The sequence below is a fragment of the Lithobates pipiens genome, unplaced genomic scaffold (genome assembly GCF_037356315.1).
Source record: "Lithobates pipiens isolate NorthernLeopardFrog02 unplaced genomic scaffold, aLitPip1_a1.2 Scaffold_1, whole genome shotgun sequence".
Taxonomy (NCBI): domain Eukaryota; kingdom Metazoa; phylum Chordata; class Amphibia; order Anura; family Ranidae; genus Lithobates; species Lithobates pipiens.
In genome coordinates this window covers 169,226,787-169,253,927 of record NW_027507685.1, presented here as the reverse complement: position 1 = coordinate 169,253,927, position 27,141 = coordinate 169,226,787, and the positions used below count along the sequence as shown (strand labels likewise).

Below are 27,141 nucleotides of genomic sequence, written 5' to 3'. Positions count from 1 at the left end.
GCACCGTCTTCTTCACTCTCTGCTATGTGCACCCCCAAAGACACTACCACCAACAACACCACCACCACCACCACATACCTTCCGCTTGAGTCACAGGAATTATTTTCCGATCCATATGAAGACATTTCTGATGCGCAGCCACTCTTGGCATTGGATCAGGAAGAGGAGGTAGCAACAACCGCCACTCAGGAGGAGGTTGGTCCCCGGTGTTGCTGCCTACTCCGAGATCTCTACTTATAGCAGTGGGGAAGGTGACGTCGATGATGACGTGTCTAGTGATGTCATGTGGGTGCCCACAAGAGAGGAAGAGGAGGGGAGTTCAGAGGGAGATATGGACCAGCAGATAGGGAGGAGAAGCAGTAATAACTTACATTGCACAGGAGGGACAAAGCAGACTGCTAATGTATCAGGAGCGAGTCATCGACCATGTACGGTCACATCTGGCGCTCCCAGGACGCCGGCACATGGCTCCGCAGTGTGGGCTTTTTTTAATGTGTCCGCTGCTGACAATAGCGTTGCTATCTGCAATCTTTGCAGTCAACGCATTAGTCGCGGTAAGCCCAACACTCATCTAGGGACGACCACCTTAAGAAGGCACATGAGCAGCCATCACCGAGCCCAGTGGAACTCAACGGAACACACAAAGCCACACTGCATGCTCTCACCGTCCAGCGTGGTCTTCTACTTCTCCTTCTCCTCTCTCCTCAGAATTGTCCTCCACTCCACCTTCCATCATGCCAAGCTCATGTTTTTCTGCAAAAAGGCAGGCTTCCGTGGGCCTAATGTTCGAGCGTAAAAAAATGATGACGCTGGATAACCCTCTTGCCCAACGGTTGACGGCTGGCTTGTCAGAACTTATAGCCCGCCAACTACTGCCATATAAACTGGTGGACTCAGAGGCCTTTCAAAAATTTGTGCCCATTGGAACACCACAATGGAAGGTACCAGGAAGGAAGTATTTCTCAGAGAAGGGCATCCCAGAGCTATATGGCCATGTTCAGCGGCAAGTGAATGTATCTCTGGCACACAGTGTCGGTGCCAAGATACATCTGACCACAGACACATGGTCTAGCAAACATGGGCAGGGAAGGTATATCACTTTTACTGCCCACTGGGTGAACCTTCTGACAGCCGTCAAGCATGTAACCCGTGGCACCCGTGTAGATTTGGTTTTACTGCCATTGCATGCAGGCCTGGCTCTTCTTCTCCTCCTCCTCCTACTCCATCCTCCTCCCTCTCCTCGGCTGACTCCTCCTTTTCCGCTGCTAGCGTCTCTTCCGCTGCGCCGCCCAAGCTCCCCAGAACCTATTCGACATGCCAGGTGAGACGTTGCCATGCCGTGCTGCGTCTGTTGTGCCTGGAAGCCAAGAGCCACACTGGCCCGGCACTCCTTTCAGCTTTGCGTTCACAGGCAGATTAGTGGCTAACACCGCTCAATTTGACAGTTGGTAAAGTGGTGTGTGACAACCGTGCCAACCTGCATAGCGCATTGAAACAGGGCAAAATTACGCACGTGCCATGCATGGCACATGTCTTAAACTTGGTCGTGCAGCGATTCGTTGTCAAATACCCTGGGGTCCAGGACATCTTGCAGCAGGCAAGGAAAATCTCGGCCCATTTCAGAAGATCTTACACGGCCATGGCTCGCCTTGCTGACATTCAGCGGCGACACAATCTGCCGGTCAGACGTCTTATTTGCGATTGCCCGACGCGATGGAACTCAACCTTCTATATGCTTGATAGGCTGCTCCAGCAGAAACGTGCAGTTAACGTCTACCTGTATGAACTCTGCGGCAGAACAGGTTCTGGGGAGCTGGGTTTTTTTTCACCGCGCCAGTGGCTGCTCATGCGCGACGCATGCAGACTTCTGTGGCCATTTGAGGAGATCACCAAACTGGTCAGTCGCAGCCATGGTGCCATCAGTGACATGGTACCTTATGCCTTCTTTATGGAGCGTGCATTGCGTCGTGTCATTGATCAAGCTGTGGAGGAGCAGGAGCGGGAAGATGAGGAAGTCGCAATGCTGGATGAATTCCCAGGGGGGGCTACTCTATCTGAGACAAATGAACAACAGGAGTCTGAAGAGGAGTCAGAGGAGGATGGTGCCGGGGCGGATGAGGAGGAGCAAGAAGAGCATGCTTTAAACCTTTCTGGGATCCCTGTTGTTGTGCGTGGATGGGGAGAGGAGAATGAAGAGGACGACATTATCCTGGATGATGAGCAGGAGCCAGGCCACCACACCGCTTCCAGTTTATTACAAATGGGGGCCTTCATGCTCCAGTGTTTTAATAGGGACCCCCCTATAAAAAGCATAAGGGTCAAGGACCAGTACTGGGTGGCAACGTACTTAGACCCCCGATACAAACACAAAATGGCGGAAATGTTACCGCCGTCACCGAGGGCTGTCAGAATGGAGCACTTCCAGGCCTTGCTTCAAAAAATGCTGCATTCTGCTTTTGCGTGCGCTGGCAGAGGAGCAATTCCCACTCCCAGAGAAGAAGTTGCGGGTACCAATCCAACAGCGCCTGCAAGAAGAGGCCGGTTTGAAGATGTGTTGGTGACTTCGGATATGAGGTCAATCTTTCAGCCGACCCATCGACAGGTGTCATCCGGATCCAGCATCAGAGAACGCCTAGACCGTCAGGTGTCCGACTACATCGGGTTAACGGCCGATGTGGACGCTCTGAGGAGTGATGAACCCCTGGACTACTGGGTGGGCAGGCTTGACCTCTGGCCAGAGCTTGCCCAATTTTCAAACGAACTGTTGGCTTGCCCCTCGTCCAGTGTCCTGTCCGAAAGGACGTTTAGCGCAGCAGGGGGGATTGTGACCGATAAGCGTACTCCCCTAGCTCACGACAGTGTTAACTACCTCACATTTCTAAAAATGAATGAGGCATGGATCTCGGAGGAATTCAACACATGTGACCAGTAGACCATGTATATGTCTATAAACTATTTTTTTAATCGAGCACACTGACCTTCTTTCTTCATTTGGCTCACTTCCTTGTCCAAAACAAGCACACCGTACTATATGCCCGTACCCTCCTGTTTGAAGAGGTTGAGCGGTGTCATATTTCTACTGGGGCTGCTTATTATGAGGGGCTCCCACCATCCCTGTGCTGTGCTGACTTCCTCCTGGGGTTGTACCTCTGCTGTGCATATTATGAGGGGCTCCCACCATCCCTGTGCTATGCTCATTATGAGGGGCTCCCACCATCCCTGTGCTGTGCTGACTTCCTCCTGGGGCTGTACCTCTGCTGTGCATATTATGAGGGGCTCCCACCATCTCTGTACTATGCTCATTATGAGGGGCTCCCACCATCCCTGTGCTGTGCTGACTTCCTCCTGGGGCTGCTTATTATGAGTGGCTCCCACCATCCCTGTGCTATGCTGACATCCTCCTGGGGCTGCTTATTATGAGGGGCTCCCACCATCCCTGTGCTGTGCTGACTTCCTCCTGGGGCTGTACCTCTGCTGTGCATATTATGAGGGGCTCCCACCATCCCTGTGCTATGTTCATTATGAGGGGCTCCCACCATCCCTGTGCTATGCTCATTATGAGGGGCTCCCACCATCCCTGTGCTGTGCTGACTTCCTCCTGGGGCTGCTTATTATGAGGGGCTCCCACCATCCCTGTGCTGTGCTGACTTCCTCCTGGGGCTGCTTATTATGAGGGGCTCCCACCATCCCTGTGCTGTGCTGACTTCCTCCTGGGGCTGTACCTCTGCTGTGCATAATATGAGGGGCTCCCACCATCCCTGTGCTATGCTCATTATGAGGGGCTCCAACCATCCCTGTGCTGTGCTGACTTCCTCCTGGGGCTGCTTATTATGAGGGGCTCCCACCATCCCTGTGTTATGCTGACATCCTCCTGGGGCTGCTTATTATGAGGGGCTCCCACCATCCTTGTGCTGTGCTGACTTCCTCCTGGGGCTGTACCTCTGCTGTGCATATTATGAGGGGCTCCCACCATCCCTGTGCTATGCTCATTATGAGGGGCTCCCACCATCCCTGTGCTATGCTCATTATGAGGGGCTCCCACCATCCCTGTGCTGTGCTGACTTCCTCCTGGGGCTGCTTATTATGAGTGGCTCCCACCATCCCTGTGCTATACTGACATCCTCCTGGGGCTGCTTATTATGAGGGGCTCCCACCATCCCTGTGCTGTGCTGACTTCCTCCTGGGGCTGTACCTCTGCTGTGCATATTATGAGGGGCTCCCACCATCCCTGTGCTATGTTCATTATGAGGGGCTCCCACCATCCCTGTGCTATGCTCATTATGAGGGGCTCCCACCATCCCTGTGCTGTGCTGACTTCCTCCTGGGGCTGCTTATTATGAGTGGCTCCCACCATCCCTGTGCTATACTGACATCCTCCTGGGGCTGCTTATTATGAGGGGCTCCCACCATCCCTGTGCTGTGCTGACTTCCTCCTGGGGCTGTACCTCTGCTGTGCATATTATGAGGGGCTCCCACCATCCCTGTGCTATGTTCATTATGAGGGGCTCCCACCATCCCTGTGCTATGCTCATTATGAGGGGCTCCCACCATCCCTGTGCTGTGCTGACTTCCTCCTGGGGCTGCTTATTATGAGGGGCTCCCACCATCCCTGTGCTGTGCTGACTTCCTCCTGGGGCTGCTTATTATGAGGGGCTCCCACCATCCCTGTGCTGTGCTGACTTCCTCCTGGGGCTGTACCTCTGCTGTGCATAATATGAGGGGCTCCCACCATCCCTGTGCTATGCTCATTATGAGGGGCTCCCACCATCCCTGTGCTGTGCTGACTTCCTCCTGGGGCTGCTTATTATGAGGGGCTCCCACCATCCCTGTGCTATGCTGACATCCTCCTGGGGCTGCTTATTATGAGGGGCTCCCACCCTCCCTGTGCTGTGCTGACTTCCTCCTGGGGCTGTACCTCTGCTGTGCATATTATGAGGGGCTCCCACCATCCCTGTGCTATGCTCATTATGAGGGGCTCCCACCATCCCTGTGCTATGCTCATTATGAGGGGCTCCCACCATCCCTGTGCTGTGCTGACTTCCTCCTGGGGCTGCTTATTATGAGGGGCTCCCACCATCCCTGTGCTGTGCTGACTTCCTCCTGGGGCTGTACTTCTGCTGTGCATATTATGAGGGGCTCCCACCATCCTTGTGCTATGCTCATTATGAGGGGCTCCCACCATCCCTGTGCTGTGCTGACTTCCTCCTGGGGCTGCTTATTATGAGGGGATCCCACCATCCCTGTGCTATGCTGACATCCTCCTGGGGCTGCTTATTATGAGGGGCTCCCACCATCCCTGTGCTGTGCTGACTTCCTCCTGGGGCTGTACCTCTGCTGTGCATATTATGAGGGGCTCCCACCATCCCTGTGCTATGCTCATTATGAGGGGCTCCCACCATCCCTGTGCTATGCTGACTTCCTCCTGGGGCTGCTTACGGTGCAGGTGTCAGTGCTGTATATCACGGTGCTGGTGTCAGTGCTGTATATCACAGTGCTGGTGTGAGTGCTTTATGTCACGCTGCTGATGTCAGTGCTCTCTATCACGGTGCTGGTGTCAGTGCTGTATATCATGGTGCTGGTGTCAGTGCTTTATGTCACGCTGCTGATGTCAGTGCTCTCTATCACGGTGCTGGTGTCAGATCACTCTATCACGGTGCAGGTGTCATTGCTGTATGTCACGCTGCTGATGTCAGTGCTCTCTATCACGGTGCTGGTGTCAGATCACTCTATTACGGTGCAGGTGTCATTGCTGTATGTCACGCTGCTGGTGATCATCTCCTGCACCCTCTTCTTTGCCTACCCTGACCTTCCCTCTCCTCCATTGCCTTCATGCACTCCACAGTCCTGAATTGTCACAACAATTTCACATATAAAAAAAGAATGCTTGTAGTTGTCAATTCCAGATTCACCTCATACTTGTGTTATGTCATTGGCCATGTGGTGGGACTATGTTTGCACAGCTAGTAATTATTTTGTGGCTGCAAATTTTACCTGTAGGTTTGCAAAGTTCGCATCCCATTGAAATCCATGGGGCCCGCCGCGAACGTTACGGTTCGCAAACTATCGGCCGCGTTCGCGGTCCGTGTTCGCGAAATGTCCCGTCGGAAGTTCGTCCATCACTAATAAGGAATATGAACTTATTAACCTCTTGGCGCCGAGAGCACACAAATATGCAGCCTCTTAGCAGGTGGCCGTTGGGGCAGAGCAGGCACATATTTGGGTGCAAATAGAGCCGTGATGAGAGCGCAAGCTCTGCATACTCCTGACACAGTTATCGGTGGCTAACGGAAAGCACCTAATTGCTGCTTATGATTGGGAGCTTTCCAATCATGTGACCGCAGTGACAGCCAATCACTGCGTTCACATGGCCCTAAGCCCTGCCCCGCCTCCCGGCATTCTAAACCCCTTGAAGGGCTGGCAGGCGCCAGCTCCAAGGAGTTAAAGTAATTGTAAAGTCTTGTTTAAAAAATAAAAATAAAATTGGAAACATGGTATACTCGCCTCCTCTGTGCAGTTGGATTTGCACATAGGAACCCGGATCCTCCTCTTCTGTGCTGCAGAAATCTCCCTCTACTGAGTCTGGCTGCAGCCATTTTAACTGTGGGCAGCTGAAGCTGCTGCCTGTTCATTGCCTGGATTTACACAGAGACACAGAGGCACACCTCCAGCTCTGCAGTCCTGCAGCTCTTATTGGCCCTCTTATGACTCATCTCTCCTCCCTTCCTGGAAAACTATGGAAGAGAGCTGTGCATGGTGTCATAAGCCTAGGCTAATGACCACACAAGAAAAAGTGAGCTGTATAAGGTATTTACTGGCAGAAAAAAATGTTTTACTATCCAAAGTTAAAACAACAAGGGCAGAATATTTAAAGTGGAAAAAATGACTGAAGGTCTGCGTTAAGGTAAAATACCTTATGCCTTTAGAACCACTTTAAGTTGTTTGCATTTTTATGTTAGAGTATTAAATAATTGTTTCATAAAATAGCGCAAAAATTACTGTTTCATTCCTCATTCAGTGGACATCACTCCCTTTGCTATTGTTAAAGAGCAAATCAGAGCTTGTCATTGTCCGTTTAGCGTGATCCCAGGATCGTCTAGCACCACCTAGCTAACAACAGGACACTAATGGTCACTGCAACGTTCATGTTTTAGAGGTTTTTTTTTCCCTCTTTCCAGGCCAATGTCCAACGAACGTACAGTCTTGCTGTTCCCCTTTGTTCAGAAATCCACAGTTAATGTTTTGTTTATCCAGCTCATTTTGACTCGCGTTCCACACCGTTGCCAAACAGTCTAGACGTAGAGTCACTCCATAGCTATTCAAGTTTAATTTCCCTCTGTGCCTTGCTGCGTACCGCCCTTTTCCTCAGCTACCAGCAGAGAGATAAACCCAGACGTAAGTGTTTGAAGTTAGCCTTACATCTGGGAACATTACAGCAGCCAGGAAAGGTCTTCTTTCAGCATTTGGAGAAGGTTCCAATGACCCAGGAGCTTTTTGGCCTATGTCCTTGCTCTGCAATATCCACAGGTGGTCAGGGAGAGAACATTGGGCAATACGAGGGCACAAATGTGCTAAACATATGTAGCCATAGAGGGGGACATGTATCCTGAAGTTAGCCTGTTTTCATTGCAAAACTGCTGGTTTCACGTGATCCTAGGAGGGTAGAAAAATGAAATATCCGATTGTTGACTTGTATTTAAAGGCATAGACTCCTGGGCTACATAGTAAGTAATTGACCTGAAAAAAGAATGCTGAAATGCCTCAGCACCCATCCTGCATTTTAGGTATGTGATCAGTGGGTAGCAAAGCAAGGATCAGCATGGTCCTACATGGCCCTGCAACCTGCACCTTTAGAAACAAATTAGAAGGCACTGGTTCACTTTAAAGGGTATATTCACCCTTTCTGTTCATGTTTTGGTAGACAGTGGAGAGTTTAATCAGTGCTCTGAAGTGTGTACCACACAGGGAGCAGGGCTCAGGAGTGTGTATCAAACACAGCACAAGGCTCAGGAGTGTGTATCACACAGGGCACGGAGTTCGAGAGTGTGTACTGCACACGGTGTAGGACTCAGGAGTGTGTACTGCACACGGTGCAGGACTCAGGAGTGTGTATCGAACATGGCACAGGACTCAGGAGGGTGTATCGAACATGCCACAGGACTCAGGAGGGTGTATCGAACATGGCACAGGACTCAGGAGTGTGAATCGGACATGGAACAGGACTCAGGAGTGTGTATCACACAGGGCACAGGACTCTGGAGTGTGCATCAAATATGGCTCAGGAGTGTGTATCACACAGGGCACAGAGTTAAGGAGTGTGTACTGCACAGGGTGCATGGCTTAGGAGTGTGTTTCGAACATGGCACAGGGCTCAGGCGATCACCCAGGGCACAAAGCTCAGGAGTGTGTATTGCATAGGGTGCAGGGTTCAGGAGTATCAATTAGGGTACAGGGTTCCAGAGTGTGTACCGTGCAGGGCCCAGGACTATGTATTGCAGAGGGTGCAGGGCTCAAATGGCGTAGGATTTAGGAGTGTGTATTCCATGGGGGTCAGGACTGTGTATCAAGCAGGACTCAGGAGTGAGCATTACACAGAGCATAGGGCTCAGGAGTGGTTATCACACAGAGCGCAAGACTCAGGAGTGCATCACATGCAGGGCTTAGGAATGTGTATTGTACAGGGCTATTACCTTCTTCCTCCCTAAACTTTCTCAGTACAGAGCTCCCCCCAACCCTCCAGTACAGAGCTCTCCCCCAGCCCTCCAATACAGAGCTCTCCCCCAACCTTTCAGTACAGAGGTCTCCCCCCTACCCTCCATTACAGAGCCCCCCCAACCTTTCAGTACAGAGCTCAACCCCCAACCCTCCATTACAGGGCTCCCCCAACCCCAACCTTCCAGTACAGAACTTTGGTGCCCAGTTGCCCCCTTCAGTACAGAGCTCTCCTCCTAAGCCTCCAGTACAGAGCTCTCCCCCTTACATCCCTCCCAGTACAGAGCCTTCCTCCCATCTCCAAATTCACTCCCCACCTTTCCAGTACAAAGTAGCTGGCACTCACCTGACAATGCAACAAAGTCCTTAGTGCTTACTCGGGCAAGAGTTTCAGGAGAAGCCGTTGTCATGAGGGTGACGTCTGTTCTGTTTCTTATGGTTGGTGCGGATTGTGCACCATACAGCTGGCAGGGATGGTTGTGACATCATTGACCCAATATATCTACATGGCTATATTAGGTTAAAGACCTTGACAAGGCCATGTGGCCATATTGGGTCAATGATGCCACAAGCATCCAGACTTCTTTGTGCATGTGCAGCTGCAGGGTGGGTAATGCCCTGGCCACAGTTTATTGGGTGGGAGTGACAGCCACTTGAACCAAAATGAGTGCCAAACACAAGTAAAGACTTGTAAGTATAAAAACGGGGCCAAACTGAGCATGTGTGAGATATCCTTCTCTTAGCATTTCTTTGGGTCAGCTCTCTGGGCACCATGTCTAATACACATGAGAGTGTTTTCCGCAGGATTTTTTTGTGAATTTTTTTTTTTTACAAGGTAGGTTGGCAGGTCTTTCATCAAGCCTCCCAATTTGCATGAGCCCAGCATGTAGAATGTGAGAGCACATGTGCATAGCCAATTTGTGAACACATACGAAGACCAACTTGGACAGGAGACCCGTTTACCTACCAGCAGGTCAATGGAGTGATTTAGAAAGCCAGAGTACCCAGAGGAAACCTACACAAATTCCATGCAGATAGTGTCCTGACTGAGATTTAAACCGAGAACTCCAATGCTGCAAGGCCATAAGGGCTAACCGCTAAGCCACTGGGCTGTCCCCAACACTAGATGCATACTCTTTATACCTGCAGTAATTGTTTGCTCTCTTTAATGCATTAGTGTGAAATGAAGAGTCACAGTAAATATGAATGAATTTCTTTATTTAAAAGTAAAATGCCAGCTGGTTGGCATTATATGTCCAGCCAGTTATACAATACAGGCAGCCCGATAGTCAGCACAACAGTCACTGTAGGAGGTGCATGATGCATTACAGTTACATGGAAAAGTCTTCCCACTGGCACCACAGCGCCCCACACAGGATGAGATATTTACTCCCGCACAGTCACAGACTCCATTCAGGGAAAGGCCTCCGCTTATCCCAAGTTCAGAGCCAATTCCGTACTTCTGGCCACCGTATGATGCTGCGAGAAGGAGGAAGCATCAATCAGCATAATGGAAACATTTGTTTTACATGCGAAGGGAAGATGTGTGCAAATTGATATTCTGATTCTAAATTTCCTTTGAAGAGCAAGTCCGTCCTCTGACAGTCTGTAAGATCCATGTAGTAGAAGAACAGATTGGGAAAAAGTTGCGAGGGAACCGCTGTGGCCCCAGTAACCTATCCAGGAAACCCTTAGGAATAGTTTACACTTACTTCAAAACAAGGCTTCGGACAGGCTTTGTTAAAGCTCTCTGAACGCCAGTCAAAGCTCCTGTCACTAAATAAAATGGTTAGCTTACAGTCCCATTACACCTTGTATTTGCTGGTGCTTCGATGGGGCTTTTGAGGAGGCTTCAGTGGGGCTTCAAGCAAGTTTTGCCATAGACTTCTATGGAGGCTTTGAAGATGCTTTGAAGCACCACTGAAGCTACATGGGGTATAATTTTTGAAGCAAAGCAAAAGCAAGGTGTAAACAGGACTGTACGCTGACCATTTTATTTAGTGACAGGAGATTTGACTGACGATCAGAGAGCTTTAACAAACCCTTTCCGAAGCCTTGCTGAAGCCGAAGCAAGTGTAAATGACCCCTAAAGCAACCCATTCAGGGCAAAGTGACATTGTCTGTGATAATGGCCCCCAACTTGCCTGATCCAGGATATTCACTTCTTCAGCTCTCTCCTGATGCTCCTTGCTCTACCTCCACCCGTGCAAAATACCCAGTGCTTACAACTTTGCAGGAGCACGTCTCATAGCCAATTGCTAGGTTTGACCACTCCCACTCTCTAGGTTCTTGTACCCCTGCTAGGCAGCATAAGGAGGTCCTGAGGCCCCCCTACAGCCTTCAATGCAGTTATGTAATGATTACATACAGTATATACAATACAATGAGAGCACCAAACATCCAAGTCCCCAAGGTAATTATAAGTGATTCATAGCAGAATAGAGCCCGCACGTTTCGGGGGCCAAACACACCCACCTCTCTTATCAAGATTTAGAAATTCTGACTGTGCTTAACTGATAACAAATTGAAAATCACTGTGATTATTGCCTGGAAAGTTTCAGGAGGGCAGGTTAAGCCAGTGTTTGTGAATGCAGCAAATAACCTTTGACAGAGTCCTGATGAAGTGGGGGTGTGTTTGGCCCCCGAGACATGCTGGATTTATTCTGCTATGAATCTGTGTTATCATTAAACTACTTTGGGCTCCTGGATGTTTGTTTTGTGCTCTTTGGTGCTCTTTGGTGCTCTATTGGTATCTGCTCACCATTTAAGCACAGTCAGAATTCTTAAGCCCTGATAAAGGGGGCGTGTGTGTGTGTGTCCCCTGAAATGCGTTGGCTCTATTCGCTATGAAACAATGAAATCATTAAATTACTTTGGACTCTTGGATGCTTGTTTGGGGATCTCTTTGGATGTGGATTCTCAGCTCTGTATCTTTTCTCTGTTCCCGAGGGGTGTCCCTATTTTGTGGAGTGTTGCCAAACCAGAGCGAGTGTGCCCAGTTACAAGTTCAGTGACCAACAGAAATTCCAAATCCAGCCCCCTGTTGGTTCCTGTGCTTGAAGTAATGATTATATGACAGTCTTTGGGGCTAACGCCCATTACTAGCCTCCCATCATGTTTACGTAAAGCAACAGGTGACACTCCTGCACTCTCTAGGTTCTGAACCCCTGCCAGGAAGCATAGGGAGGTCCTGAGGCTCTCTACAGACTTCAATGCAGTTAAATAATATTTATATGGCGATCTTTGGGTCTAGCAGACATTGCTATGTTCCAGAACTTTACATATAGGAATTTGCAATGTCACTACACTCTCTAGGTTCTGTACCTCTGCCAGGCAGCATAGGGAGGCCCTAGAGCTCCCTACAGGTCGCAATGCAGTGGCCATTGTTAGACTCCACCACTTTCACATGAAGGAAGAGGTGACATCACTGCACCCTCTAGGTCAGGGATAGTCAAACCCAGCACTCCAGCTGTGGTGAAACCACAAATCCCAGGAGACATTGCTTGGCTCTGAAATACAGACATTACTCCCAGAAGCAGAGGCATGATGGGATTTGTAGTTTCACCTCAGGTGGAGTGCAGAGGTTGCTTACACCTGTTCTAGGTCCCCCCCCACCAGACAGCATAGGGTGATCATGGAGTCCCATACAGATTACAAAGCAGTTAATTAATAACTAAAAATAGGTTAATGTATTTTTACAACTTGCATAATAATCTGCCTTGGTAGCACCCCCCTATAATCCCTTGCACGGCACTATTTAGATTTAGAGAGCAAGATTCAGCATTCTGAACCAGTGCCCCCTTCCCCAAGGCACCCCCCATGTTGAGGGCACGCAGCCTGGTACGGCTCAGGAGGGGGGGCGCACGCTGGCCGGCCGGGTAGCGTGCTCGGATAAGGGTCTGGTATGGATCTGGGGGGGACCCCCATGCCGTTTTTTCAGCGTAGGGGGTTCCCCTTAATATTCATACCAGACCTAAGGGCCTGGTATACTCTCAGAGGGGGAACCCACGTCAATTTTTTTTCATAAATTTGGCGTGGAGTTCCCTCTTGAGAGCTGATAATTCTGTCAGAGTCGCCTCCGTATAGACGGAGATCCGACTTGGAAGCGACCTCCATTGAAATCAATGGGTACCGGTCGCCTACAAGTCGGATTCCAGTAGTACAGGAAACTTTTCTGAAGTCGGAGCGACTTCAGTAGTGTGCATTAAGATGGCTCTCATTCACTTACATTGCTTTTTAAATGTTGTCCGACCTGAGGCGACTAGGGGCGACTCGGATCGGAGTTGCCCCTGTGTGAACTGACCCTTACTAGGATCTTAGCAACCGATGACACATCCCTGGCTCCATTTAGCTGCTGGCTAGGAGATTCCCCAGCTGCCAGCTAAATGTAAACAAAGGGTCTGCTGATATCATTATCATGATTACAAAAATATAGCAATGACCATATTTGGTCCCGTACAGCAGATGAATGGGGCTGGGGATGTATCATTGGTTGCTATGACTCTGTCACTGCAAAGCCAACAGCATCCTAGTAACCAATGTCCCATTCCTGAAGATTCCTTGGCCAACCACTGAATGTCAACAAATGCACAGCAATGATTATATTTGAGAGCTGAATGGGGCCAGAGATGTGTCATTGATTGCTATGACTCTGTTGGCTGTGCAGCCCAGGGGTATTGACAGTCTGACCTCAGTGCCTCTCTCCACCATGCAATACATTTGCGTACCTGTTTCCAAAAGGTAATTGAATTTGGTGCAAGCATTGTCATTTGTTGTTCAGGAGAAGGGATGGGCTGAGGAGTGTTCAGATCGTACCCACCAGGAAGCTGTCACTGCATACTGCCAATCCTAGGCAGCAGGGCATTTCCCGGCCCGCAGCTGCACATGCACACGCTGCCCATGATTGGTGATGTGCAGTGATGGCTTCCTGGCGGGTCCGATCCGAACACTCCCGAATCTATCATTTTTCAGAAGCACGCTACAATTCTAAAGTGTGTCTCTTCATGAATTCTGGGGCATGTCTTTTTGTAATCTCAGTAAACATTAGACATGTGCACTGCTGAAAAATTCTTTTGTTTTTGTTTCATTCCTTTTTTTTTTCCGGGTCCTTCGTTATTAATAAATTTAAAAGTACTAAATTAAAAAATTTAAAATAATAGCTAACTTAGTAATAATAACTATTAAATTATAGGTATTGAAATTTCCTTTCAAATTTGGCTGTTATTGAACGTAATGAATACAAGTTTATCCGAAGTAACGAATGCCGCATCTAAACCAATGGAATGGAACTAATTATTAATAATAATAATAATAAAAAAAGTTTTTATTATTGTTATTTATTATTATTAATTCATTACGTTCCATTCGTTTAGATACGGCATTCGTTATTTCGGATAATTTGTAACTTTGGATAAATTCGTATTAGTTACATTTACTAACAGCCAAATTTGAAAGGAGATTCCAATACCTATAATTTAATAGTTAACCACTTGCCGACCAGCCATCGCAGTTTCACTGAGGCAGAATGGCACGGCTGGGCAAAACAACGTTATGTTATGTCGCTTCGCCCTGTGGCTCACCCCCAGAGCTGATGCGAGTGCCCGGCGGGCGCGATGAAAGCCAGGTTCCCGCAGTCGCTTGTGACACACCGAGAACACACAGATCACGGTTCTCTGAGGGGAGAAGAGACTGATCGTGTGTTCATACAAAGTACGAACAGCGATCTGTAATCTCCCCTAGACAGTCCCCTCCCGCCTACAGTTAGAACACAGAGAGGGAACACAGTTAACCCTTTGATAGCCCCCGAGTGTTAACCCCTTCCCTGCCAGTGACACTTTTAAAGTAATCAGTGCATTTTTATAGCAGTGATCAAAAAAATGTGTCAAAAGTGTCCGATGTGTCCACCATAATGTTGCAGTCACGATAAAAATCACAAATCGCCGCCATTAGTAGTAAAATAAAAAAATAATAAAAATGCTATAAATCTATCCCCAATTTTGTAGACGCCATAACTTTTGCACAAACCAATCAATATATGCTTATTTTTATTACCAAAAATATGTAGAAGAATACACATCGCCTAAACTGAGAAAAAAATTGCTTTTTTTTAAATAAAAAAATGGAGATATTTATTATAGCAAAAGGTACAAAATATTGTGTTTTTTTTTTTTTTGTCAGTTAAATCGACGCAGTGCCAAATCGCAAAAAAGGACCTGGTCATTCAGCAGCCAAGTTATTATTAGTTCAGATTTTAGAATTTTTGAGTTTTTGAATCTTCAGATTTTTGTTCTTTTGAATTTGCGTTTTTTATCTTTGGATTTTTTAATTTCCGAATTTTGGGATTTTCTACATTTTGTGACATTTAGAATTTCCGGCTTTTCGGAATAAATGGGTTTTTGTTAATTAGGATATTTCCAAATTAACAAATTTGTCAAAATTCGTTAAATGAATTCAAAAGGAAACTAAGTGCACTAGTAAACATCACCAATCTCTCTCTCTCTCTCTCTCTCTCCTATAAGCCTACCCATATACCTCTCCTTCATGGTCATCCATTTACAGAACAGAAACTTTTACAAGTCTAATTTCAGCTTACCTCTACTATCTAATTTAATATGAAGAGATTCAGCACAAAGAGAGATTTCACTTTCCTTTTCATGAACACATACCTGAAATACGGGGTGCCTTAAAACATTTGCCTGGAGTTCTGTAATTTAAACTAATTTTGGCTGCTGTGGTTTTTTTAATTACTGTAATTGCTTTAACTGATCTAATTACATGTTGATTAAACATGTTGGGAATAAATATAAGCTTTGATTTAATTAAGGAGAAAAGTCAAACTTTTCCCATGGCATAAAATTTCCATTTTTATTTTTTGCAGAGTATTTTGCCAGAGGAGCATCAGTTTAAGAGTTGCATGTTTAAAAAGGGCATCTTTGGTTGTCTGGATCTAGTAAATGGTACATCAGTCGTAGAATGCCAGTACGGTGCAGCCAGAGGTTAGCACGGCTGATCATGTAAAAGTGCGAGGCCTATGATGGCAGGGCAGTTAGGGGCAGCATGCAACCTATTACTAAATGTCATAAACGCATTGCTATATATAATAAAAAGTTCCAAACTGGCTGCCAGTGCAAACAGATTGGGTCCTTACTACTGCTGTCTCTGCACTGTTTGAGACTACAGAGTACAGTGTATTAACTTTCAGTGGTGTAAAAATAGAAATAGCAGCCCGTGCAGATGCTTTGGGGCCTGAGGTTGGAAGAGGACCCTATTAGGGGGCTCTTAATTTAAATTAAATGTAGCACCCTCTAGTGTGTTTTTTTTTTGGGTAGAGTAGGTACAGTTTCAGGGTTGGATGGGTGTGTGTTTTGATCTGGGTTGGGAGTAACTCACAGGGCTGGGTGACTCACAGGCAGCATCACCAACACCTCCCACTTCTTTCCAGAATTTTCTGGTGTTTTCTGGAAAGGAAGGAGGAGAGGGGAGGTGGAGCTGCCTGAGGCATTCTGAGGAGCCCTGACCAATCCTCAACTTGGATTGGCAGGAGGCAGGCCTCCTTAAATACCCAGGGTCAGCCCAGTTGGGGAGGAGTTGTGATTGGGTGGAAGCTGGAAATGGAGTGGCTGTTGTGGCCTTTCAGGAAGCTCCCCAGTCTGGGGGGGGGTGTAACATTGGGTCTGGGCTCGGGTGCGGACAGGACCCTCTTGCAACACACAGGTGTCCTGGCTAGGAGGAGCAAGAGAGGACAGTAGGAGAAGCACTGCCGAGCAAGTCTCCAGAGAGGAATTTCAGATCACAGCCAGGAGGGCTGGTGAGTGCAACAACACAGTCAGAAGGACTGGGGAGTCACGCCTGAGAAGACTGGGAGATTGCAGTCTGAGATGGGTGCAGAGCCAGTGGGATGGACTGTGGTGTTATGGGCAGTGGAGAGTGAGGCAGCTGCAGCCAGGTGGGCTGACAGGGCCTGAAGATGGTGTACTGGGCTCAGTAGCCACCTGGACAGCTAGCACCAAGGACTACCATATTTTTCTACACTATAGGGGCCCGCGGTCCCTGCCTGCAAAGGCCATTTTAAGGCCTGGCTGAGCCAATGTCAGGCCTATCTATCTGTACTAGCTGGTCCAGAGAGTGAAAGAATGTGATGTGCTGGAGGAGTCAAGGAGAGATAGTCTGCAAGCAAGTGTTGTGCTAAAGGAAGAGAGGAGATTGAATATACCAGGAGTGTATATAGTTCTGTCCCAACATTGACTTTCAATCATCTGTGCATTTCATCATTTCCCTATTCCCATCCAAGTTTATTGCCCTCAATAAAAACAAGTACAAGGACTGCTTTTTTTCTAAGGAGAGACTGAAAAGTGTGTGCCTGGCTGGGCAGGGTTGAAGAAGGATTACAGTTACTAGCACCCCCTACGGGGTTACCGCTACATAAATACAGAAAATCTATGTGCATGGCACATATCCATCATTGTATCACCAAGGGCTGCAGAGGTTACTATTGACACTGACCGCTATCCCTGTACCCCTTTATTGTCCTCAGAGCTTCTGATCATCTCAGCGAGCACTGAGATTAACCCTGTGTACTTAACTCTGGCTGATAAAATCCCAGATTGTCCCAGCTAAAAAAACTGACATTTGTTTGTAGTTTTGCCCAAAATCCCACAGTTTAAAGAAGCTTGTGTTAGTGTCTAGGCAGGTGAAGTCTGTTTTCTCCACTGCAAGTGGCAGTCATCCTTACTGGCAATGCAGAGGGAAAGGAAGTCAGGAGGAGCATGATTCCTCTATAGTTTCCTGAGTCACTGGGGCAGTGATCCGGTTGGATTCTGGCTACCCAACTGACTCTGGCAGCCATCTTAGGTGTGTCAGAGTCTATTTAAGACCCTGGTCCCTAGGTATGGTGCGCATTCCGGTGTGGGTAGTGTACGGACAGGTTTCCTGTCTGTCAGGGACAGTATTAGCGATAGGGAAAGGTTACAGACAGGTAGGGAAAATGTAGGGCTCCACACCCTCCTTAAACACCTTGCCTCTTGGGCTATGGACCGACCAGGCCAGACCACATTACGCCCCTCCAGACAAATGCTGTCAGTTTGGCTGAAAATGCAGATACAGGCTGTTGGCTTCCATTAATGTTCCTGGTTGGGCTTCTTGCCACCAGGATTGTTGTGAACTGTTCTGCCTTTGCTTCAATACAAGTTCTATTAACTGCACCTGATTTGTGTGTTTGATATTGCCTCCTCCATCATGCTGCACCCACCCACAAGTGTTATAGAGTAATTGTGTGCAGGAGGGGTAACATGTTATACACGCTATATAAAATATTGTGCTGATCATTGTTATTACTACTACAACTTTTTTTTTTTTTTTGATTTCTTAAAATTTTCACTGAAGCCCTTAGCTTTGAGATGCTGAAAGAAATGGATGAGCTACTGAGGACAGGTTGGTTAGCTGAAAAATAAAGATTAAATTCTCTGCACTGATGCCTCTGTCTTTCCTGACAACTTCAACGCTTGGTCCAAAAAGACATGGATGGGAAAATTTGGGATGGAGGAACTTGATTGTCCTGACCTCAACCCAATAGAACACCTTTGGGGTGAATTAGAGCGGAGACTGCGAACCAGGCTTTCTTGTCCACATCAGTTCCTGACCTCACAAATGCGCTTCTGTAAGAATGGTCAAACATCTCCATAGACACTCTCCTAAGGCTGGGTTCACACCTATGCAAATTGGAAGCGGATTTTTCCGCATAGCAGGAGATTATGACCGGCTCTCTATGGAGTTCACATATCTCCGCAGCAGGTTTGGTGTGTTTTGCAGGAAAAATGTGTGCCTTTTTTGTTTTTTTCAGGTCCGTATTCAGCCCAAAATTCAGACTGAAATCGGACCTGAAATGGTGAACCAGCACACACCAGACCCCTGCTTTGCGACGGATGGGGCTCATATGTGAACCGAGCCTAAATCTTGTGGATAGCCTTTCCAGGACAAGTTTTTAGTCTCCTAGACTTTAGTGTTTGTATTGACATAGAGTGGAAAAATTGTTTTTTTCGGCCTCTGGACTTTGTGTGTCCCGTATGGCTATGACATGGATTTGTTAGTATAATGTTAAGGCTAGCAAGTACGAACCCAGCCCTGAATGCAAGCCATTGGGTGTATGCATGGTTATAGACCTGCAATAACATTTTCTACTGAAGACCACCATGCCCTAGAACAGTATTCTTCAACCGGGGTGCCACAAACAGTCCTCAGGGGTGCGTGGCAACAGTCCAGTCTGAGCACCATCCCATGTTAACTCCTGTGCACAGAGAAGAGAGAGAACACAGCCTGGACCACCTCCTCCCTGCTACTATCTGTACTATTTCTAGCAAAACTGTGTTAGGAGTGGGGATCTGGGATTGGGGGTTCCTGCTAGGAGGAGGGGAAGTGCCTTTTACACAAGTGCATGTGTACCATTCATTCTTAATGACACCCCCACTCATCTAGAAAATACGCATATGTTTGCATCTGCTAAAACGCATGGTATTACAGTACCATGTGCTTTGGTGTTGCGCAATTTAAAAAATCCTAAAGGCACCCTTTTGTGTGTCCTACTTGCATAGAACAGTCCATTAAAAATATGACGTGTGGGAACGTGCAAAAAATCCTACCCACCTTCTGTGCCCCGGGACTGTGCACAATTCTAAAGCCTTGACTGAAAAAAGGTTAAAAGACACTGCCCTAGAAGAGCTCCTCCAATGGTCTCCAACATACCACCACAAAGATTTGGTGGAACAACTAGGCTTTGTGGGGGTGGGTTTGAGACCATCAGGGTAGCTCTTCAAGGGCACCAAGGTAATCAGAACAAGTGGGAAAGCGGGCAGCTCAGTGGGTGGGTGAGGCAGTAGTAGTCTGATCTGAACAGCAAACTAAAAGCTCTTTGGCTTGCCCGTTCAAACTGTGATCACGTTGCTGTTGCTAAATTATGACTACACAGCAAGCTATTGTTTTGCTGTAAAAATAGCAGGTTTGTGTTCTAAGGTTTTATATGCTCTGTTTTAGATTTCTCAATCAAGGTTCCATGGAACTCTAAGGCCGCGTACACACGCGGGGACTGTTCGCCCAACTTTGTCCGTCAAACAGTTTCAGCGGACAGTCCGCTCAAAATTAGCATGGACGGACTTGCCCACACACGACGAATGAACAGTCCGCTGAAACCGTGCACGATGACGTGACCGGCACGTACGACGGGACTAGAAAACGACGTCCTATACACTGCAATGCAAACTTCGGCGTGTAAATCCTTTCTGAGCATGCGCGGAACTTAGTTTGACGAACAAGCCTACACACGGGCGGACTGTTCGCTGAAACAAAGTTTCAGTGGACAGTTTTTCGGAATTTCCGAAAAACTTTGTTCAGCAGACTGTCCGCTGAAAGCCCACACACGAGCGGACTGTCCGCCGAAACACTGTTCAGCGGACAAAGTTGAGCGAACAGTCCCCGCGTGTGTACGCGGCCTAAGATTCCTCAAGAGATTGCTAAGGATTCTTTGACCTGTGGTTCAATAACCTCCTATTTGATGGTGTCTACATATTTCCAGTTGGGAGAGCCAGTGGCATGACACCAATGATCTTTTTAGCTGCCTGTGAGGGGAGCATTCTGATCACCACTGTAATGGGGGTATTCTTCCCACCGACCACCAACATAAGGGGCACTTTTCCCAATGGCCCCCAATGAATCCGTTTTAGCAGAGGTTCCTCAAAACCTAAAATGTATTTTAAGTATTTCTCTGGAGTAAAAATGTTGAGAATGGCTTCTCTGTATTGAGAAGCTGATACGTTCATTTCAAGCTTGTATTCTAATACATGCAAATATATACACTCACCAGCCGCTTTATTAGGTACACCTTGCTAGTAATGGGTTGGACCCCCTTTTGCCTTCAGTACTGCCTTCATTCTTTGTGGCATAGATTCAACAAGGTGTTGGAAACATTACTCAGATTTTGGTCCATATTGTCATGATAGCATCACGCAGTTGCTGCATATTTTTGGGCTGCACATCCATGATGCAAATCTCCTATTCCACCACAACCCAAAGGTGCTGTGTTGGATTGAGAGCTGGTGACTGGAGGCCATCGGAGTACAGTGACCTCATTGCCCAGTGGTGAGATGGTTTGAGCTTTGTGACATGGTGCATTGTTCTGATGGAAGGAGCCATCAGAAGATGGGGAAACTGTAGACATAAAGGGATGGACATGGTCAGCAACAATACTCAGGTAGGCTGTGACGTTTAAACGAAGCTCAATTGGAAAATAAGGGTGCCAAAGTGTGCCAAGAAAATATTCCCCACACCATTAAACCACCACCACCAGCCTGAACCGGTGATAGAAGGTAGGATGGATCCATGCTTTCATGTTCTTTATGACAAATGTTGCAGCTGATACCGAGACTCGTCAGACCAGGCAACTTTTTTCCAATCTTCTAATTTTGATGAGCCTGTGCGAATTGTAGCCCCATTTTCCTGTTGTTAGGCTACAGCAGAAGACTACACTGGGTGCCTCTCCTATCAGCTATCTGCTTCAAGGTGGATGTGTTGTGTGTTCAGAGATGGTATTTCTGCATTCTTTGGGTGCAACCAGTTGTTATTTGAGTTACTTTTGCCTTCCTATCATCTGCAACCAGTCTGCCCATTCTCCTCTGACCTCTGACATCAAGGCATTTTCCTCCACACGACTGCAGCTCACTGGATATTTTCTCCTTTTCAGACCATTCTCTGTAAACCCGAGAGATGGTTATGTGTGAAAATCCCAGCAGATCGGCAGTTTTTGAAATGCTCAGACCAGCCCATCTGGCACCAACAACCATGCCACATTCAAAGTCACTTAAATTCCCTTTCTTCTCTATTCTGATGCTCAGTTTGAACTTCAGCAAGTCGTCTTCAACACGTCTGGATGCCTAAATGCATTGAGTTGCTGCCATGTGATTTCCTGATTAACTATTTGTGTTATCAAGCAATTGAACACCTAATAAAGTGGCAGTTGAGTGTACATAAGCATTGGCCACAAATTTCTCTTTGTCTAAAGCACAGCTCCAGTCTAAAATAACAAGATAAAATATATAGCCTTAAAAGATAAAATAGGGAAACCAACTTTTGCCACAATATTCATCTTCAGTCCAGAGATTTAACCTGCAGTACTTTTTTCTGCCATTATATGTCCTCGGTCTGATCACCAGCATCATTCAACCCACTTCCTGTGAGTCTAGGTCATCCAGGTCCTGGATGAAAGGAGAAGCTGCACAGTAGTGAGCGCTTCTCTCTGTCACTTTGCTGTCCACTGCTATCAACATGCTTCTTGTAAAAAATATGAACTTATCGGCCACTTGTGCTGCTTCTTCCTCTCAAATTCCGACCCCTCTGTAAATGGCCTACAAGAGGGTGAAACACTACTTGCATTTATTGATTCCTGCTTCTAAATTTGAATAGAAACTAACAGTATGAGCAATCATCAATGCATCATCCCAGTGAAGGTCAGTTGTTAAAGGATGCATAGCTCCCAACTGTCCCTGATTTAGAGGGACTATTCCTGATTTGGAACAATGTCCATCTTTCCTCCTTATTTGTCCCTCATTTTTTTCTGATTTATATAATTGTTTATAAAATGCACTTTTTATGTGCTAAACCTCTTATCCAATTTCTTAATTGCTGCATTTGTAAATTTCAAAACCAGTATAAAGGTGGGGCAACTAGTGGCGATTAACCCTTGAGGCCTGGCTAGTAGCTCAGGACTTGAAATGTTGAGCCCTGGTTTATTCTAGAAAAAATAAATTGCTGTGTGCCGCTCAAGTGTTCGGGTTTGACTTGAAGAAAAGGTGCCAACCCTAGGTGTGCACCCCCCCCCCCCCCCCACATGAGCATAGGCTGCAGGTCCAGCTCTTTTTCTGTCCCTCTACTGCTAAAGTGCCCAAAGCAGCTGCCTCTTTTGCTTAGCCCACAGTCTGGCCCTGCAATGGGGGGGGGGGGGGGCAAAGGACTGGAGGGCTTAAGCTTATAGCATGGAATTGGGGTTTAAGCTACACCTGCTAAACTTGCCTGCCATAAAGCTTGTTGGGCTGTACTTTTCTTGTGGATCACAGTTTGTTCTGCACTCCTGTGACCCGTTCTCAGCAGATGGTGGGCTGAAGCCTGCTGCCAGCTGATGACGCATATAGTCGGGATCTGCCCACATGCCTGGAGGGGCAACCGGCTCAACCTCTCAGCAGCTGAGAGCCTGATCAGTCTGCTCCCACCCCCTCCACAGCCCAGCGCTCCAGTGAGCGTGGGAGGGGCAGAGCAGAGAGCTGTGTCTGACAGTCACTGGATCTCTGCTCAGGGAGCTGTAAGAACCGAGCGATCGGCAGTGTTTGATCGTTCGGTATTGGGAAAGTATGATTCTTAAAAAATAAAATAAAACCCATACTTCTATTTTAACCACACAACCTTTAAACCACATGCCAATTTAATGCAATGCTTCTATTTTTCAAAACGTTGAAAAGACACAAAGCTGCCTGTTACACATGCGCATTGATTTTCTGCAGTTTTTATAAATTGGCCTAGTATTTTTTATTTTTTTTTCAAGAGAGAAAAAAATCATTGTGGGAACATACTTGATAGCAATGATTTATTGGTGGCCTAAACAATTTTAAACTTCACAAGTACATGTTCACGCAAAGTATTCAAATTTTGCAGACTGCTGCATAGTCCGCACAACACTTTTGGCTGCTGCTACACGTGGCATTGCAGTTACAGGGATAGCCACTCGAATTGGCACCACAGCGCCCCACGCAGGATGTAAAATCCACCCCCACACAGTCACAGACGCCATTTAGGGAAAGGCCTCCGCTTATCCCAATACTAGCACTGACTCCAAATTTCTGACCGCTGTATGAAGCTGAAAGAGGAAGGGAAGATAAGTTGTTGCTTAAAGGTTTCTAAGAAATAACTGTGCTTTATACCTATTGGGGCCCATATACACCACGGTTTAGCGGTAACGTACGTATTATCACATGCTTTACCGCAATGCGCGCTACATGTGTCAGAAAACACCAAATTGCGGCATACTGCCAGAAATGGTGCATGTAGCATTTTTGGAGGGTGCAGCATTAGCTGGCAAGGTCCATTGGGGTACCAATCAGAATGAATTACGTCACATTGCATCAAAGCATGTAATGTGTGTGGAGGCACGATACCGCAGTTCCATGGTGTGACTGGGCCCCCTGGCCATTTTTCCAATGAAGCATTCACAAATCTGATTTTACATATTGTTAAAATAACACAGTGGATGCCTATTGGCACAATATAATAGGCCCTGGCGATGTAGCTGGCTCAGTAAATGATTACTTTTATTAGAGCATACCTATGGGCAAAATTTTAAAAAAATTGCCAGTCTGTCACTAGCATTAAAACTTGGATGTGTACGGAGGCGCACCTGATACAAAAGTTCATCACACCTAAAGGACTTTTTAAAACCTTCAATTGCTTCAATTGCAGGCACTTTCACCCCCCTTCCTGCCCAGGCCAATTTTCAGCTTTCAGCGCTGTCACACTTTGAATGATAATTGTGCGGTCAAGCAACGCTGTAACCATGACATTTTTATAATTCTTTTGAGACAGAGCTTTATTTTGGTGGTATTTAATGACCACTGGGTTTTTTATTTTTTGCTAAATAAAAATAACTTGAAAAAAAGAAATGCTTTTCTTATTTGCAAAATTTTAGAACAGAAACTAAGTAAATGATCTTCTTCACTTATGTGCGCGGATGAAGCTGCACTGATGGGCACTGATGAGGTGGAACTGATAAGCTGCACTGATGAGGCTGCACTGATGGGCACTGATGAAGCAGAGAAGGCGGCACTGATAAGCTGCACTGATGGGCACTGATGAGGCTGCACTGATGGGCGCCGATAAGGCTGCACTGATGGGCACTGATAAAGCTGATAAGGCGGCACTGATAAGCTGCACTAATGGGCACTGAGGAGGCTGCACTGATGGGCACCGATAAGGCTGCACTGATAGGCACTGATGAAGCTGATAAGGCGGCACTGATAAGCTGCACTGATGGGCACTGATGAAGCTGATAAAGCGGCACTGATAAGCTGCACTGATGGGCACTGATGAGGTTGCACTGATGGGCGCCGATAAGACTGCACTGATGGGCACTGATGAAGCTGATAAGGCGGCACTGATAAGCTGCACTAATGGGCACTAAGGAGGCTGCACTGATGGGCACCGATAAGGCTGCACTGATGGGCACTGATGAAGCTGATAAGGCGGCACTGATAAGCTGCACTGATGGGCACTGATGAGGCTGCACTGATGGCCACTGATGAGGTGGCACTGATGAGCACTGATGAGGGGGCACTGATGAGACTGCACTGATGAGCAATGATGAGACTGCACTGATGGGCACTGATGAGGTGGCACTGATAAGCTGCACTAATGGGCAGAGATGAAGCTGCACTGTTGGGCACTGATGAGGTGGCACTGATGAGCACTAATGGGCACTGATGAGACTGCACTGATGGGCAATGATAAGATGGCACTGTTAAGCTGCACTGATGGGCACAGATGAAGCTGCACTGTTGGGCACTGATGAAGCTGAACTGTTAAGGCTGCACTGATGAGGCTTCACCAATGGGCACTGATGAGGCTGCACTAATGGGCACTGATGAGGTGGCACTGATAAGCTGCACTGATGGGCACTGATGAGGCGGCACTGATAGGCAGTACTGATGGGCAGTGATAAGCTGCAATGATGAGCACTATTTGGGCTGCACTGATAATCAGGGCACTGATGATAAGTGCTCTGATCATCAATGTAAACAATGTACTGAAAGCCTTGTCAGTTATCAGCAATCCTTTCCTCACACAGACACCGTGTGTGAGGAAAGGAATGCCGATAACCGGTAAGTCTGTTTATGTGTTATCAGCTGTGATTGGACACAGCTGATCACATATTAAAGGGCCAACGTGATTGTCCCTTTACTGCAATCTGTGATCAGCTATGTCCAACGGACACAGCTCTCATGGAGCGCGCCCGATGTGTGCCCCAGGGGGGCGTGCAGGAAGCGGAGTTCTGGGACGCCATCCATGGACGCCTTCCCAGAACTTGATGACTGCACTGTAGCCATCTTTTGACCATATTGTGTTTGGGAAGCAGTTAAAGTGATTGTAAAGGGTAATTTTTTTTAACATAACAAACATGTTATACTTACCTGTTCTGCGCAATGGTTTTTCACAGAGCAGCACCAATCCTCCTTTTCTGTGGTTCCGTTCTACTGCTCCTGGCCCACCCCTCACCGAGTGGCCCCACAGCAACCCGCTTGCTATGGGGACACTCATACAGGCTTGCTTCCGAGCCACACGCTTGAGTCCACCTAGCTCCCCAAGGCTTTCCTCTCCCTCCCGGCTAAGGATGCCACCTGTCCGGGATTTGAATCATGTGTCCGAGATTAATCCACCTGAAACCCAGACACATTATTCATTTAGAAATGTGGCTCAGAACAAGGCCTGGCAGGAGGGTGAGGCGCTATGTGTGCCACATTACTATTCTCTTTGGAGAGCCCAAAGGTGCCCTGGGTCTAAAAAAAATAATTAGCTGTGTGCCATTAAAGTGTTCGGGTTTGGCTTGAAGAAAAAGCAACAACCCTACACCGGGTACTTGCGGGTACACAGGAGGATGTGTCAGTTGTCAGGACTGAGGGAAGGGCCTGGAAAATATGTCATTTACTGGCCCCTTCTGTTTCTAAATGGACACAGTAATTGATAATGATCGCTCCTGTGTGCATTACATTACATAGTCAGGTTGAAAAAAGACACAAGTCCGTCTACTTCAACCATGAAAATAAATAAATATATCTTCAATGCTGAGGCTGCAGAGAAAGGAATTGGGGAATCTGTGTCCTCAATGTAGTTGCGTCCTCCCCCTAATGCACCAACACATGAATGGTGCAATACAATGCATTGGGGTAACAAAGATATGAACCCATCCTGAACCCTTTTCTACTGACCCTTTAAGATGATCCTAAAGCCAAGGCAACATCATCCCCTATTGCATTAGGTTGTGCACCCCAAAGCTCAAACCCACTTGCCTTTCTCTGCAGCCACTATCCCTCGGTTGTGGAAGGGGGGGGCGTAAAGTCTGCCCCACCCGGTCATATTTACCCCATCACCGGTGGCTTCCCCTGCTCAGCAGCAGCAGCCTTCTGCTCTCCTGCTCTCCACGGGTCATCATGGCGACTGCTTCTGTTTTCCTACCTCCTTGGCAGCCAAACGAGGGTCTTCTCTTATTGGTCAATCAGAAAATGGGTCTTTCAACTGCTTCTGATTGGCTGAATTGAGGATCAGTGTTTCAACAGCGAACACAGGTGGGCTCCGGTCGTATTTTCTGTGACCCGAGCCCACTCTATTTTGAAGCCTATTAGAGCCTCTGGC

General features: G+C 47.4%; 1 protein-coding gene across 2 annotated transcripts in view; it reads right to left on the bottom strand.

The window, feature by feature from the left end:
* Positions 1-9,910: 9,910 nt before the first annotated feature.
* The window catches only part of LOC143978518 (deoxyribonuclease-1-like), a 59,721-nt gene continuing 42,490 nt past the window's right edge, over positions 9,911-27,141 (bottom strand). Inside the window, exon 10 of one of the 2 annotated variants that reach the window (XM_077478859.1) lies at positions 9,911-10,188. In XM_077478859.1, the coding sequence (XP_077334985.1) occupies positions 9,974-10,188 (215 nt within the window). In that variant the 3' untranslated portion in view covers positions 9,911-9,973. Of the gene's footprint in view, positions 10,189-23,315; positions 23,600-27,141 lie in introns of those variants that run through there. The other variant, XM_077478858.1, reaches the window with a different exon arrangement.